The sequence below is a fragment of the Acartia tonsa genome, chromosome 7, assembly GCF_053477335.1.
Source record: "Acartia tonsa isolate MP-2025a chromosome 7, ASM5347733v1, whole genome shotgun sequence".
Classification (NCBI taxonomy): domain Eukaryota; kingdom Metazoa; phylum Arthropoda; class Copepoda; order Calanoida; family Acartiidae; genus Acartia; species Acartia tonsa.
In genome coordinates this window covers 8,702,088-8,717,754 of record NC_137266.1, presented here as the reverse complement: position 1 = coordinate 8,717,754, position 15,667 = coordinate 8,702,088, and the positions used below count along the sequence as shown (strand labels likewise).

At 33.9% G+C, this 15,667-nt stretch overlaps 1 protein-coding gene across 1 annotated transcript; it reads right to left on the bottom strand.

The window, feature by feature from the left end:
* Positions 1 to 2,646: 2,646 nt before the first annotated feature.
* On the bottom strand, positions 2,647 to 14,320 carry LOC145324774 (uncharacterized). The gene is made up of 15 exons (XM_080167409.1): positions 14,128 to 14,320; positions 13,040 to 13,181; positions 10,756 to 10,901; positions 10,047 to 10,142; positions 8,869 to 9,041; positions 8,259 to 8,365; positions 7,828 to 7,892; positions 7,342 to 7,446; positions 6,916 to 7,004; positions 6,017 to 6,091; positions 4,774 to 4,837; positions 4,392 to 4,445; positions 3,888 to 3,959; positions 3,461 to 3,537; positions 2,647 to 3,166 (listed from the first exon to the last, which is right to left on the bottom strand). The coding sequence occupies exons 1-15, from the start codon at positions 14,191 to 14,193 to the stop codon at positions 3,016 to 3,018; spliced, it is 1,482 nt and encodes a 493-aa protein (XP_080023535.1). The 5' UTR covers positions 14,194 to 14,320; the 3' UTR covers positions 2,647 to 3,015.
* Positions 14,321 to 15,667: the final 1,347 nt, after the last annotated feature.

The following is a 15,667-nucleotide window of genomic DNA, read 5'->3' as shown; positions in this document are numbered from 1 at the left end:
ATTATATGTATGGTTTTATTTGGCATTGAATTAAGAATGAAGGCTGTACAGTTTTTGAGCCAGATATGTTAATGATAAAGGTTTCAGTAATATGGCTAAAAATTGGTTTCAGTCATTTTTATTATATCTCTTTGAGTCGACTCAAACAAAATTATAGGCAATACGCACCATGGTTCAAAGCCTTTACTATTTAAAAATCAGTTAAATTTTGTCATTTAATATCCAAAACTTGTTTTTTTTTACATACCCCCCCTCCTTCCAAATATGAGGGGGTTAGGGCGTCAACATACCTACGTTGATGAGTAAATTCCAGAATAATGTAAGAAAATAACTAAAACATTACAAATAAACACGGGTTACTGGTAGAGCTACTTTGCTTATAAAAATAGCATAATCTTTTATTCCATTTAAATATCGTTTAATCCAAATAAAATTGGCACCTTTTAAAGACACATTCTTCAAGTTAATATAGCTTGGAGCATAAAACTATTTTGTAAAATATAATCATTTTATTTAATTAGAACATACATACAATATATACCAATATTGATAAAATAACTTTTTTTCTTTCAGAATTTAAAGGAAGCTTACAAGAAAAAGACCGCTCTAACTGCCGAAAGACTGCCACCTGTGACGTCATAAAAATGAGGGAGATGAGAGGAGAAAGAAAACCTCTAAAAAAGAGATGGATAATCCCTCCTTTTTATGACGTCACAGGATTTAAAAGCTGGACAGATTTGGCTTCGTCAGCATTGATGGACAGTACGAGAAGACATTCTTAGCAGCAGCTTATTTGACTGCCATTGGCTGATGTTGGATACAGCGTATAGTGTCCAATAAAAATGACGACATACAATACAAATGATCATTGATCATGATCATGGTCATTGGTCATCATTTTCTTATGATGATTTGGATTCTTAATAAGATCTTGCAGTTTTATGTTCCTGACGAGAAATATCAACTACCAGATCGAAAACAGTAAAAGTGTCGAACTATGACGTCAGAAAAAATTAACAATTAACCAATGAAAGGCCGCTATATATTTTACCATTGCAAATACTGGCTTCTCATTGGTTAATTGTTAATTTTTTCTGACGTCATAGTTCGACACTTTTACTGTTTTCTACCAGATCTCAACACAAAGCTCAAAACTTTCATGTACCTAAAATGACATTTTAAAATGCCTAGAACTTTTTTGTTATTGAAGCTGAAGGCCTTAAATTTGAGGTATTGCATGGGGTAAAGAAGGGGGATGGGGTAGATTTTAGATAGCTACTACTTCTTAAATTTCTTTAAAATGTCGGCAAAAAATCCCTTAATCTCTTGAAATCTTCTGAAATGGATGTAGAATAAACGTGGACATTATGAGAGCAGAAAATCTGGATCTACTGCAGTTCACGGTAAAATATTGCTGGTAACGAATATTGCTAAAAATTTATGAATTTTAAAGGCTGCTAGCTGCCAAACGGCTGAACGTACAGATCAATCTTGCACACTGTTTTAAGCGGTATAAGAAGGACTACAAATAATTTGGAATAGCAATAAATCAATAATGCCTAATTATCTCGCGGTTTTTCTTCAGTGAAGCTTTCCCTGTGCATCATTGGATCTTGGCTATTCCAGATTATTTGTAGGCCTTCTTATGCCGCTTAAAATGGTGTGCAGGTATTATCTGTACGTTTAGCCGTTTGGCAGCTAGCAGCCTTTAAAATTCATAAATTTTTAGCAATATTCGTTACCAGCAATATTTTACCGTGAACTGCAGTAGATCCGAAAATCTTTCGTCAATTTAGGTTGCAATATTATTAATTATCTCATTTATTGGTCCAGCCGTTTCTCCAGTAGGAGGAAAGATGATGGGGTAAAGGAGGGGGATGGGGTAGATCGTTATTTTAGCCCGCTACATAGTTCACTTTATTTACCATGTACTTTCCTAATTGATTGATAAAATATGAAATTATGTACTGGCCACCAAAGTCACCTGACCTGAACCCAATATAAAACCTCTGGAATCTCATTAAGTATGAGATTTACAGGAATTGCCGGCATTTTTTTTAGCAAAGAAGACCTCTGGGAGGCCATTAATATTACTGCAGTCACTACTTCAGCCTTGAGTATATGAAAGCTTACCTCTTGCATGGATTCCAGCATTAATAAGTTTTAAACGACCAAAGGCTATAAATTTAAATGAATTTACTATTTTTGTAAATTGTTTTTTTTTAATAAATGATCTTTTGTTCCCAAATGTATATTTTCTATATATTTTTTTAGTTGTATCTCATTAATTTATCGGTTTTTAGAAAAAATTTTATTTTAATGATAAATGCAAAGGAATTCTGAAATCTGCATACTGTTATGGTTCAGTAAATTTCATGAATTATATTTTTTTGGCTATATAATATATATAAACCCAAATTTTTAGTTTAAACTGTGGAAAAGTGTGTATTAATGGATCAAGAATATAATTTCTCCAAAAAAAACTTCTTAAATTGATTTTTCTTTAAATGCTTATACTAAAGTCATCCAGGGTTTAATTACTTTTAAGCAATATGGGTTTGTCTTTTATTTTTATAATCTAATGTATTTTTGCACGTTATGACCGTTTTTGAATCTTGTAAAGTTGAGATGAAAAAAAAAATATAATCAAGACATATAATTTTTATTAAATCATACAAACATTCAATAAATAAATAAATATCAATAAATAAAATAAATATATATATGGATAGTCTTTTGGGAGTTATTAAATGATTAAAAATTGTAGGGTAACATTTGCTTAAATATTTTTCAAAAATATTACAAATCTTTAATAAAAAAATCTACAAATCTTAATCAAAAGGATATTTTTAGAAGGAGAGAAAATTTTAATAATCTCATTGGTAAGATTTTGGATTATTCCAATTTCAACTTTGGAACATTCCATCAAGGGTTTGATTATATACAGGAAGGTGATATTTAGATAATTCTATTTAAATCTAAAGGAGGGTGATTTTTGGGTTATTCCATTGTAGTTTACAGGAAGGTAGACTTCTGGTTCCTGGAGTATGTTTGTGGTAGAGGTAGGGGAGCAACACTTGCAGGTTGGGCCTGGCTGCTGCCAACACCCGCATTCTCGTCAAGGCACCACTCGGTTCTCAGGGGCTTTCTCTCGCGCTTGGGTTGACTATAATAAAATGAAAACTAAGCAAAATTAACATGACCTTTCAGCCATTTTTATAACTTAGGCCTTTTTATAATGCAAGTTTTATTATTCACCTAAAATCTATTGAATAAATAGGCATGAGAATCTTTATAACAATTATGGATCTAGACATCTAGATATCTTTTTAATTTCAATGGAAAATTACTATTATTTGAGAGGATGTGTGATTTTAACTTAAAATAAATTTAAAATGAGAGGTTGCGTGATTTTAACTTCATATATTATAATAATAAAGTGTAATTTAGATATTTTAACCTGAAATTAAGAGTACAGGTTTCCTGTGGAACAACTGTACATTCTTGCTTAGGCTTCAGACTAGGCACCAGTTTGGTCTAAATAGAGAGATAGATTGTAAATTAAGCAGTTAAATATCAGATAAAGAGAGTGAGAGAGAGAGGGGACAATAGACTGTCTATTACCCTAGTCCCCAAAGTTTTATAATAACGTTTTCTTATTCGTTGGCTAATCAACTTTGGGAACTTCTACTAAATTTTGATTGGTTAGTTCATTAATTTGAGTGTCCAAACGTTTCAGCCACTAATTGTAATCTACAGAAGGGGTAATTTTGTGTAACATCTATAGGGATGTAGATCAATTTATTGAACATTGTCTTGCTTCTTTAGATCACTGTATTAAAGCCTGAGAATATTAGGTAGCTACGCTACCAAAATAACCTACATACCTGGAGTCTGCAAGTTTTCTGTGGGTTCAAATCACAAACCTCTTCGGGGATGTCAATCAAAGAATCAATTTGCTAAAATTAGATTGAAAGTTTAAAAAAAATCTTTTAAAATATACAAAAAAATCTTTTAAAATATATAAAAAAAATCTTCTAATTTTTAAACACAAATCTTGTTCTGTAAATAATAAGTTCCCTCACTCTATTTAATATGCACTGGGTTTATATATTAAAAGTGAAGGGGTTAAGTAATTGAATCTCCCCATCACAATGACCTTGTGCCGACTCTTAATTGGGTCATTGAAAATCAACCAATGGTGTCGGTAATATTAACACAGCCATGTAGCAGAAAATAATCTGCTAGCAGACGAAAAAGGTCATTGGAAAAAGGAGGGAGCTAGTTATCTATATATGCATTTACACCATAGAGCTGTTGTTTATATAACTAGAACGACTAATGCATGAAAATACCATATATGACTGTGTACAGTGTACACTGCCATTTACCTTTTCATGGCATTCCTCTGGACCCTCTTCTACGACACATCCTCTGCCGCAAATCTAAATAGATAGATAGTTAGTTACAAAGCCATTGAATAAATTAGAAAAGTTCCAATTTTGGATGCTTTCAATCGAAGGCACATTGAGTCACTAATGTGGGGCAATAATCCTGAGGGGCCTATTCCTGCCATACTCTAACCCTGCGGGACAATATAACCTAACATAATCTCAAAGTATAAACAAACAAACCAAAAACTAACCCCCCACCCCCATCTTATTTCCGATTATTTCAAAATAGGGGAGGAGAATTTCTCTGTTTGACTGGGCACTATGATGGTAATGTATATTAGAGGATCGAACTGCACAAAATATGAAATATAATTTTTACCTTTACGGGAAGCTTTTCACAAGAAGTATCTCCAACAAATTTACCAGGGGTCTTCTCAATATATCTACAAACATGTACAAAGTTAGTTATAGAAGATCTTGACAGATTCATTTGAAGGTAGAGGGGAAAATGGGTGGTTTATTACACTAGTCCCCAAAGTTTTATAAGTTTTTTATTATTTGGCTTGACAACTTTAGGTTCTTTTGATGAATTTTGATTGGTTGGTTTATTAAATTGAGTGTCCAAACGTTTCAACAACAAATTTTAATCTATTTAAGGGGTAATTTTGTGTATTGGTGATGTCATTAATTTATCAAGCCATTGTCTTATCCTTTCAGATCTCTGATTCATTTGAGGAATCTTTTGATTAGTTGAGATAAAGATTTTAAAAATATTCTTAAAATGATGACAAAAAGTTAAAAAAGTTTTTAAAAGTTGAACTAGAATAAAATTGTTAACATAAAATTTCCATAATTTATGTCGATTATCCTTATAAAAATGAACAAGATATTTGTCTGTAAATTTTTCAAGGTCTCCTTTACCGCTGAATCGATCTAGTTCTCTTTTAAATTGGAGCTTCATATAGGTCCAGGGGAGGTTTAAACCTTCTTTGTGGGAAGGTACATCCACTCTCCCAAAAGAAAATACCCCAAGAAACCACCCCCCCACATTTTTTTACTTTTCTGTTTAAAAACTTAATTGAAAGTGGTGAGGTCGACATCTACCACTCTCCTTCCCTTAATTGTATCCAGAGGTTTCTAATCTATAATACAAAGTAGAACGATGTCTGTCCGTCTGTCCGTCTGTCCGTCTGACCGTCTGTCCGTCTGTCTGTCCGTCCGTCCCTTAAGATCTCGGTAACCACTGAACCGATCGGATTCTACTCTTCAGGGTATATACCTAATGGTCCTGTGGTGGTTTTAAGCTATTTTCTTGGGGGGTGGGACACCCCCAACCCCCCCAAAAACAAAAAAAATCCCCCCCCATTTTTTTTTTTTTTTTTTTTTTTTTCTTTTTTGTAGAATTCTTTTGAAGAAATATTCTTTTGTAGAAGAATTCTTTTGTAGAAGATTTCTTTTGTAGAAAATTTCTTTTGTAGAAGATTTCTTTAGTTCTTCTTATTTTTTTTTAAAATTTTTTTTGTTGTCATCTCTTGGGGCAAAGCCCCTAGAGGCTAGGGGCGAAGCCGCTAGTATAGCATAAAGTACAAGTGTCCATAGCTGACAAAATATCGAAATAATACTTAGTGGTGCAGGAAGATTCATAAACAGTTCTGCACTCCTCAGCTCCTTGACCATTGCACACCTTCTCTTGAGGTCTAAAGAATACAATAAAATTCAAATAATTAACACCCATACATTTTTACCAAGTGTAGGATAGGTAATTGCAGCCTTTTGATTCATAGGACAACAAAGTACAAAGTTCAAAGCGAAGCATCTCTATAATCAAGTCCTAAAAATGTAAGTATGTTCTTAAACATTATCCTGTATTTAAGCAGTTTAAAAAAAATTTATTTACAATTTTGTTTTTACTTTTATACATAAATATTCTAATTATTCAGTTCCTACACTCTACAAGAGTTAATGTTTGTTTGTTCTTTCATTTCAGAGCTTCGCTTTTATGGATGTTGTCATCCTTATTTATGATGCATATGTCACATAATGAATTGTTTGATAGGAACCTGTAGCATTTTCTGACAGTTTCTGTGGTGGCCTCCTACCTGTATCATTTTCTCACAGTTTCTGTGGTGGCCTCCTGCTTACCTGTAGCATCTTCTGACAGTTTCTGTGGTGGCCTCCTGCTTACCTGTAGCATTTTCTGACAGTTTCTGTGGTGGCCTCCTACCTGTAGCATTTTCTGACAGTTTCTGCGGTGGCCTCCTGCTTACCTGTAGCATTTTCTGACAGTTTCTGTGGTGGCCTCCTGCTTACCTGTAGCATTTTCTGACAGTTTATGTGGTGGTCTCCTACCTGTAGCATTTTCTGACAGTTTATGTGGTGGCCTCCTGCTTACCTGTAGCATTTTCTCACAGTTTCTGTGTTGGCCTCCTGCTTACCTGTAGCATTTTCTGACAGTTTCTGTGGTGGCCTCCTGCTTACCTGTAGCATTTTCTCACAGTTTCTGTGGTGGCCTCCTGCTTACCTGTAGCATTTTCTCACAGTTTCTGTGGTGGCCTCCTGCTTGAAGGTAATCTGACATTTCTTCTCAAAGTTCTCTTCACAAACCTCTTCCTGTAATTTGATTATTTCATTAACTTAAAACATTTATGATTCTGACCAATGATAACACTAAAATCAAATAATAACCAATAGTGTATTTCTTTTGAGTGTAGATAGTCAGAGAGAGACGGGACATTGGGCTGTTTATTACACTAGTCCCAAAAGTTTTACAATAACGATTTCCTTTTAGTTGGCTTAACAACTTTGGGGACTTTTGATTAGTTGATTCATTAGATTGAGTGTTCAAACGTATCAACCACTAATTTTAATCTACAGAATTTTGTCCTTCATCATTAGGGATAGAAATATTAATTAGGGAAAATTAAAATGAACCCTAGGTTATTATTACCTGGGCAGCTTTAAAGTATGTAACATAGGTGTAGTGACACTTCTCTTGTTGTTTGTGTGTACACTGAAGTATGGGGTCCTTAGACAGCGTCTCTACACTTTCCTCCTGTAAAAGATAGATTGATTGATGGATAGATTAATAGATTGATGGATTGATTGATGGATTGATTGATGGATTGATTGAGAGATTGACTGACATATTGATTGTCAGATAGATAGATTGATAAATAGATAGAAAATAAGATTTATTGGTAGATAAATTATTAAAAGGGGGATTGGTTAAAAGACAGATAGATTGATAATTAGATAGGTAGATTGATTGATAGATTAACCTATAGATCAATAGATTGATCAATTGATGATTCAAAAATAAAGTAATAATTTCATGATACATATTTAGCTAGATTGATAAATCACAAAATAAATTCTTTTATTTTCTCTGAAATTCTTTCATAAGTTTGAAGGATATAATAGAAATTTATAATACCTTGATAACACAAAGTCTGCCATCCTCAGTTCTTGTGGCTTGACTGAAATCAACTCCTCCTTGAACTAACAACAAAATTATATAAATATTATTTTACTATAAGCCTAGTATTGTGGTAGCTTTCTCATTTTATTTCATTAGGCCTTCTCATTACTCAATTATATTGAAATAAAAAACATTCTGTCTCATTTACTCACAAAAAAGGATTACTTGGCAATATCCTTTACTGTTTAAGTCTGTAGCTTAAGTTTTCATAAAACAACTAAACTGATTGAGTTCTCCATTTTAAGGAACCTTAACATATGTCCTAGTATGGTTTACCTACTCTAAATTCTTGGGATGTATTAGGCTATTTATCAGCTCTTATCACAACTCCTTCAAATACAAAGCACCTAGATGCTAGGGGTGCAACCTCTAGATTATATCTTTACCTTGATCATTATTTCTAGCAGCAGTCTGTCTACCAAATGATTGTTGGTTATTGTTTCTGGAGGATGTCTGACGGTTGAAGGACTGGCCCAAAGAATTGGATGAAAATCTAAAAAACAAATTTGTTATTAAATTCTAGGGCAGCTTATAAAAGCATTTAAATTGGGTTTTAAAAATATATTTAGTTGCTTATTAAATTATAGTCCCTTTCTTAACATCGCACCTTATGGGGCGATTCTTCGTATTTTTCACAGTAGCTTTTCTCCTATTTCTAGCCTCTGCGGGGCCAATTACCTAACCCTGTGGGGCAATCACCTAACCCAATATAACCTAACCTAAAATAACCTATAAAAAGCCATTTTTGTATTCAATTGCATGGACAAAACCATTACAGTAAAAAACTAGAGGGGGAAGGGGTTAAATAACTAATGTACCAATCACAAGGACCTTGTTCCGACTCTCAATTTGATCTTTGAAAATCAACCAATAGTATCAGAAATATAAACACAGCCAAGTAGCAGAAAACAATTTGCTTGGTCCTTGGAATAGGGGGGAGGGGCAGGTAGTTATCTGTATATTTATCTAAACTATAGATCTGTTGATAAAATCTACCTATTGTTTGAAAACTGTTGATTGTTACTGGAGAACTGGTTGCTACTAGGAACTGGAGAGAACTGATTGCTACTAGGAACTGGAGAGAACTGATTGCTTGAGAATTGGTTGCTGTTGGAGAATTGATTGTTGGTCCTGGGGATAATTGTTGGGGTGGCTGGTGTTCCCTGAGTCTACAAGTTAAATTATAAATTAATATTATTCTATTATATACAGTAGTAAGCTTTTTTGGACTGTTACGAAAGAACTCGCTAACCGCTGATCAATATGGTTCTTCTTTCCAGTAAAGCTTAATTCTTATAAGATCAGGGAAGGTTTTTAAGTATTTTTGTGGGGCGTATCTCAACCCTCCTAATAAAAAATTACCAGTCCTTCCCCCAAAAAAGTATTTTTAAATTTTTTAAAACTCAAATTGAAAATGATAGAGGGGTCGATTTTCCTCACCTAAGTGCCCCTAGATGCTTCTAGGGGCGTAGCCGCTGGTATCTAATTAATTATTTATTAAAAACAGTTCAAAAAGATAATCAAACAAGGATAAAAAGATTAAAATATGTGCAGATGTCTGGTGTTGAGGGGTGTATAAACCCCCTTACACACCTACTACAACCCACTGATACACCCCCATAAAACTTTCAAGTGGGGTGTCATGGTTAAAAAGTCACACAGGCTGTGTTCGTCAATTTTCCAGTTAAAGGACCCTTTTTTTACATTAAAGTTTATTGATAATGTGGGCTGCGGTCACCTAGTTGGTGTATCCACCCCCCCCCCCCATCCCCGCCCCTGACAATAAAATAACACCCCACTTGTCTGTATTACACCCCTCTACCTCGATTTTTTTTTATATCTTATCTTAAAGTTTATGACAGATATACTAACAGACAACCATAAGAAAGTATGGAAATCATTGCTTCATTAAGGTATCCTGTACTAGCGGCTACGACCCTAGAGGCCTCAAGGGGGGGAGAATTAGATTTTATTTTAGATTTATAAAGAAAAAGTAAAACAAAATTTGGGAGGGGGAGGGATTTTTTTGTGGCGAATTCTCTTGGAAGTTGTGGATGTACCCAAAATAGTTATAAACTTATGAGAAGCTACCCTGTAAAGGAGAACCATAACGATTCAGCGAGATCCTTCGGCACAGACAAACAAACACCCTCTTACTTTATTATAATGATTACCTGAGCTAAAGTAAAAGTAGATGCAGTAACAAAATTGTCATTACTGAACTGATTATTACTTGGTCTGAAGGTGGTAGGACTGGGAAGGGCTGAGAACTAAAAAGCAGTAAAGTTTATTTGACTGAAGCTTAATATTTCAATAAATACTTAACCAATTGAGTACTCTATTTTAGGGAAGATTGAAAATGGTCTTGATGGTTTTAGGCTATAACAATAATACCCCAACCATAATCCTGCAACTACTGAGTATCTAGATGCTGGAGGCGCAGTAAATCATGTCTATACTGCTACCTTGTCATTTTTAAAACAGTAAGAAATGAGAATTTTCATATGTTAATAAACATTTATTCGTTAAGGACTTTCTGATTAAGATTGTAAAGAAAACTGGTTGCTTGTCTGAGCATGTTGACATTTGAGACATTATCATAAAACTATATAATTTCGTAGCTGTCTATAGTACCCTAGCAAAATGGGGATAGATGTTACCAAGTTTGGCTATCGTGTTCTATTGATGTTATAGTAGAGGGAAAGAGAAAAGGAAGGGGGAAATAAACTCACTAGAAAAGAGATTGGGTATGGGGTATTTTATGATGTCAATAGAATAGGTACGTCAAAAGTGGTAACATCTATCCCTATTTTACTAGGGCACTAAAGACAGCTACCAAAAAAAATTATATCAAAAGTTAGATAAAGATAGAATTTCACTTACATCTTCAATGAAAATATCCTGACGGCCACCATTAGCCTGTGGGAGTTGTTCATCAAATTCAATGGCAAGATTTCCAGTATCTTGGCGGGCAGTTACGTCCTCGGTATCAACAAACTGGACTCTTGCTGGGCTTGATACAACTGAACCTAAATATTATAAGGATGAAAATATCCATAAAAGCGAAGGTCTAAAACGGTGAGTCAAACCAACACTTCTAGACTGTCAGAACTGAAGTTAAGACAAAATGGTAAGTAAATTTGTTGCAAAACTGAATAACAACAGGATACTGTTTAAGGAATTGCTTACATTTTAGTACTTGATTAAAGAGATGCTTCGCTTATATGATTGTACCTTGTTGTAATGGGAATCAGTATTAAAAAAAAATCAGATGAATAGGATAATTATATGACATTAAAATATTGTTGTCAAAAAGGTTGCAATTAGTGAGTAAGGATCAAACTATAAATAGTTCTTCTATCAAACATCTATCTATAATTTATTTCTATATCCGTTTAAATCTAGTGGTCAATCTTACACTAGTCCCAAAAGTTTTATAATAACGTTTTCTTATTAACTGGCTTAACAACTTAGGGGACTTTAGTGAATTTTGATTGGTTGAATCAATAAGTTAAGTGTTCAAACATTTCAACCACTAATGTTAGTCTACTATAGGGGTAATTTTGTTTATTATTATTGTTGATATACATCAATTTATTGGTCATTGTCTTATCCCTTTAGATCCCTGGGTTATTAAACATTACAACTTTTACTATAAAAGTTCAATTATGAAAAATAAAATGTCGTCGTTTGTGTTGAAATAATATTAACAATCAATAATTCAAATAAATATAAACAAGGATGACAACATCCATAAGTAGCGAAGCTCAAAATTTATTGATAGACATCAGGAAAAAATAATCTTTTGAGTATGTTAAAAAGACACAAATGAAATAAATCACGAAACCTTTTAAAAATGTATAATATCTTTTCTCGTATTCATTCGAATCCGGTGGATAGGAACCGGTTCTCATCCATACGAAAAAACTATGTCTAGCATCGTATTATATCCAGTTTTCTACGAATATAGAAATGTACAATCATAAGATTAAAACCAGTTTATTTATTTTCATTTTTCATAATTGTACTTTCTATATCCGCGGAAAGCCGTTTATAATACGATGCGAGAAATAACTATTAAAGCATTAAGCTAATAATAAAAACGTAAAATCTAGGAATCGATCTAGCACCCCAACCAAAAGCAAGTTCTTAATAAACTTGGTGAAAATATGTATAATGTTGAATTAATTAATCCCTATAAATTACAGCTGTTTATCTTGAACAGGAGTCGAAAAAATCATGAAAACTTGAAAAACTAGGAATCAATCTAGCACCCCATCCAATTATCATATCTTAAAAAAACTTTATAGAAATGTGTAGAATGTTGACTTAATTAATCCCTAAAAATTCCAGCCGTTTATCTTAAACAGTAGTTGAGATAATCATGAGAACCTGAAAAATTAGGAATCGATCTAGCACCCCAATTAATATACAAATTTTAAATGAAACTTAGTAAAAATATGCAGGATGCAAATTTACGTAATCCCTGAAAATTTCAGTCGTCTGTCTTGAAAATAAGTCGAGAAAATCTAGGAATCGATCTAGCACCCCAATTAACAAACAGATGGACAAAACAATGAATAGATTAGATGCGCATATGTCATGGGAATCTTCACTAAAGATTTCAGCTGTCTATCTTTAATAGGAGCCGAGAAAATCACGTTTCCCCCACTTTGTCTCAGACGGACGGACGGACATTTCGAATTATAGAGTAGCTTCGCTACTAATAACGGGAACTCTGTAGCAGGCTAAAATAACGATCTACCCCATTTACCTCCCTAGGAAAAATCAATTTTATAACCAATTAATTGTGCATAATCTATCTACTATCTGTCATAATCAATCTATTTTTTAAGTCATTCATCTATCTCTTTATTAAGTAATCTATCTAATAAGTAAATTTTGTTGTTGTTATTTTGCCCTAGGAAAATGGGGATAGATGCCGCAGCTTTTGGCCTACCTATTCTATTGACGTTAAAGTAGAGGGAAAAAGAAAGGGAATGGGGAAATAAACCATCTAGAAAAGAGATGGGGTATAGGGTATTTCCTGACGTCAATAGAATAGGTAGGCTAAACGTAGTTATATTCATTGCTAGGGCACTATAGACAGCTATGTAAATCTTCTATCAAATAACCAATGAAACTACCAATACAACCAATGATATACCTGAAGAAGTACTAACAGAGGAGAAGTCCGAACTTCCCAGATTTCCCAGCAGTGATTGAAAGTTTGCAGGTGTAAGTGTGAGTCTACCAAAGGTGGCTGTAGGATCTAGGAGGGCACTCTCGGGAAACCCATAGGACTCATCCTATAATAATATATAATCACTTGATCATTAGTAATTGACATAAAAACTAGATAGTTCACAATTATAATACAAGAGGAAGATAAAGGTTGGCTTTTACATCAGCAACTAAAATGTAGGTACTTTTCCCCAAAGTGCTTAGCGAGCATGAAACTCCCTCCTACTGTTTTCAAAATAAGGAAAGAAAAGACCCAGAAACAAATATAGCCTTACGTAACTAAAGGTAAGCCAGAAATACACTAAATTCATTCCTTAACCGTTAAAAAAAATATGTTTTAAAAATTGACATTCCCTTTTAATAAATTTATATCTGATACTATAGAGTTTAAGTCGAGTTTTAAGATTTAAGGTAGCTATTTCTAGTAGCGCAGCTACTGTATTGTTAGGGAACAACCGTCGGTACGTTATTTACCACTAGCGGCTACGCCCCTAGAGGCCTCTAGTGGCACTTTGAATGTTTTTTTTTATTTAAAATATCTAATTACAGAAATAATTGGTTTATGTTTCGTTGGAGTCTCTTTTTCGAGAGGGGTAATTTTTTTCTAGGGGCGATTTCTCCTGATAGGGTGGTGGTACCCTCCCCCAAAATAGTTATAAACCATCCCGGGACTTATGAGAAGATACCCTGTTAAGGAGAACCCGATCGGTTCAGCGGTTAGCGAGATCCTTCGGTACAGACAGACACACAGACAGACACACAGACAGACAAACATCCTGTTACTTTAGTATAAGGATTAAAGTATAACACTAGAGGAGGGAGAGGTTAAATAACTGTATGTCCCATCCCAAGGACCTTGTGCCGACTCTCAATTGGGTCTCTGAAAATCAACCAATAGTGTCGGGAATATTAACACAGCCAAGTAGCAGAAATCAATTTGCTAGCAGACGAAAAAGGTCCTTGGAAAGGCAGGTAGTTATCTGTATCTATACTATAGAGCTGTTATTTTACCTGTTGTGCAAGTACAACTGTTGGCAGGAGTACAGCAACAGCTAAACTCCACAATAGCGAGGTCATTTTTAGGGTTTACTGTTTTTTGGGGGGGTGAGTTTGGGGTTAGCTGGGCTTCTTGGGGGTTAGGGTTAGGTGTGATGGGAGGGTGACAGGGGTGGGAGGGAGAGGGGAGGGGAAAGCTTAATATTCTGAAAAAGAAACAATACATTTATTTAGAGAGAAAAACAAAGTATTGTCTTAAAAATTAATTTATAGCATATATGTATAACCAGAGAACTACCTGCCCCATTTTCTAAGGAACTTTTTCGTCTGCTAGCAAATTGCTTTCTGCTCCTTTGTTCATATTACCGACTCTATTGGTTCATTTTCAACGACCCAATTAAAAGTCAGCATAGAGTCTAGGGAAGGGGATGTACATTAAATTGTATTACAAAAAATGTCGTCCAGAAGGTGCGCAGTAATTTTAGATTTATGGATATAAAACTTGTACATTGATCTAAATTGCTTAAGCTTTATTCATAAAAAGTAATCCAATTTTATTATAGGAAGCTCTGCTTTTGCACTTTGTACACTTATCATCCTTGTTATTAACAATTAATACATCTTGACACAAAAGTTTACTATGTCCATCTGTCATTTTAATTTGAGTAAAGTATAAAGAACTTGAAAACCACTTATCATTGACAAATCTTCACCTGACAATAAAAAGAAACAAGAATGATTTTGTATATGAGCTGCACAACCCCAAAATAATAATCTTTTATTAGTCTTTATTTTTATCAATCATTGTCCATTAATTAACCACTAATATAGATATAAATTACTCATTTAATCTACTATATCAATATTTACCAAGGATTTTAATTTATCTTTTATCAATAAGATTACTTAACCAATCCATATATATTTGTCTATTCATTAGTCTAATTAATATTTCATCTTACACTTGGGCCGATTTCTCTTGTAAGTGTGGTGGTGTCCTCTCCCAAAATACCTTCCCAGAAACTAATAGAAACTACATTGGAAAGGAAAACCATATCGGTTCCGCGAGATCCTTCGGTATAGACATCCTGGCACTTTTATATTTATGTTATTTTATATTTAGGGATCTACTGCAGTTCACGGTAAAATATTGCTGGTAAGGAATATTTCCGAAAATCTATTGAATTTTAAAGGCTGCTAGCTGCCAAACGGCTAAACGTACAGATCATACCCACACACCATTTTAAGCGGCATAAAAAGGCCTACAAATAATCAGGAATAACCAAGATCCAATGATGCACAGAGAAAGCTTCACTGAAGAAAGAACGCATAAAATAAGTCTTTTTCGCGCATTTCTCTGCACTGCGAGATAATTATGCATTATTGATTTATGACTATTCCAAATTATTTGTAGGCCTTCTTATGCCGCTTAAAACAGTGTGCGGGCATCATTTGTACGTCCAGCCATTAGGCAGCTAGCAGCCTTTAAGATTGATAGATTTTTGGAAATATTCCTTACAAGCAATATTTTACCGTGAACTGCAGTAGATCCATA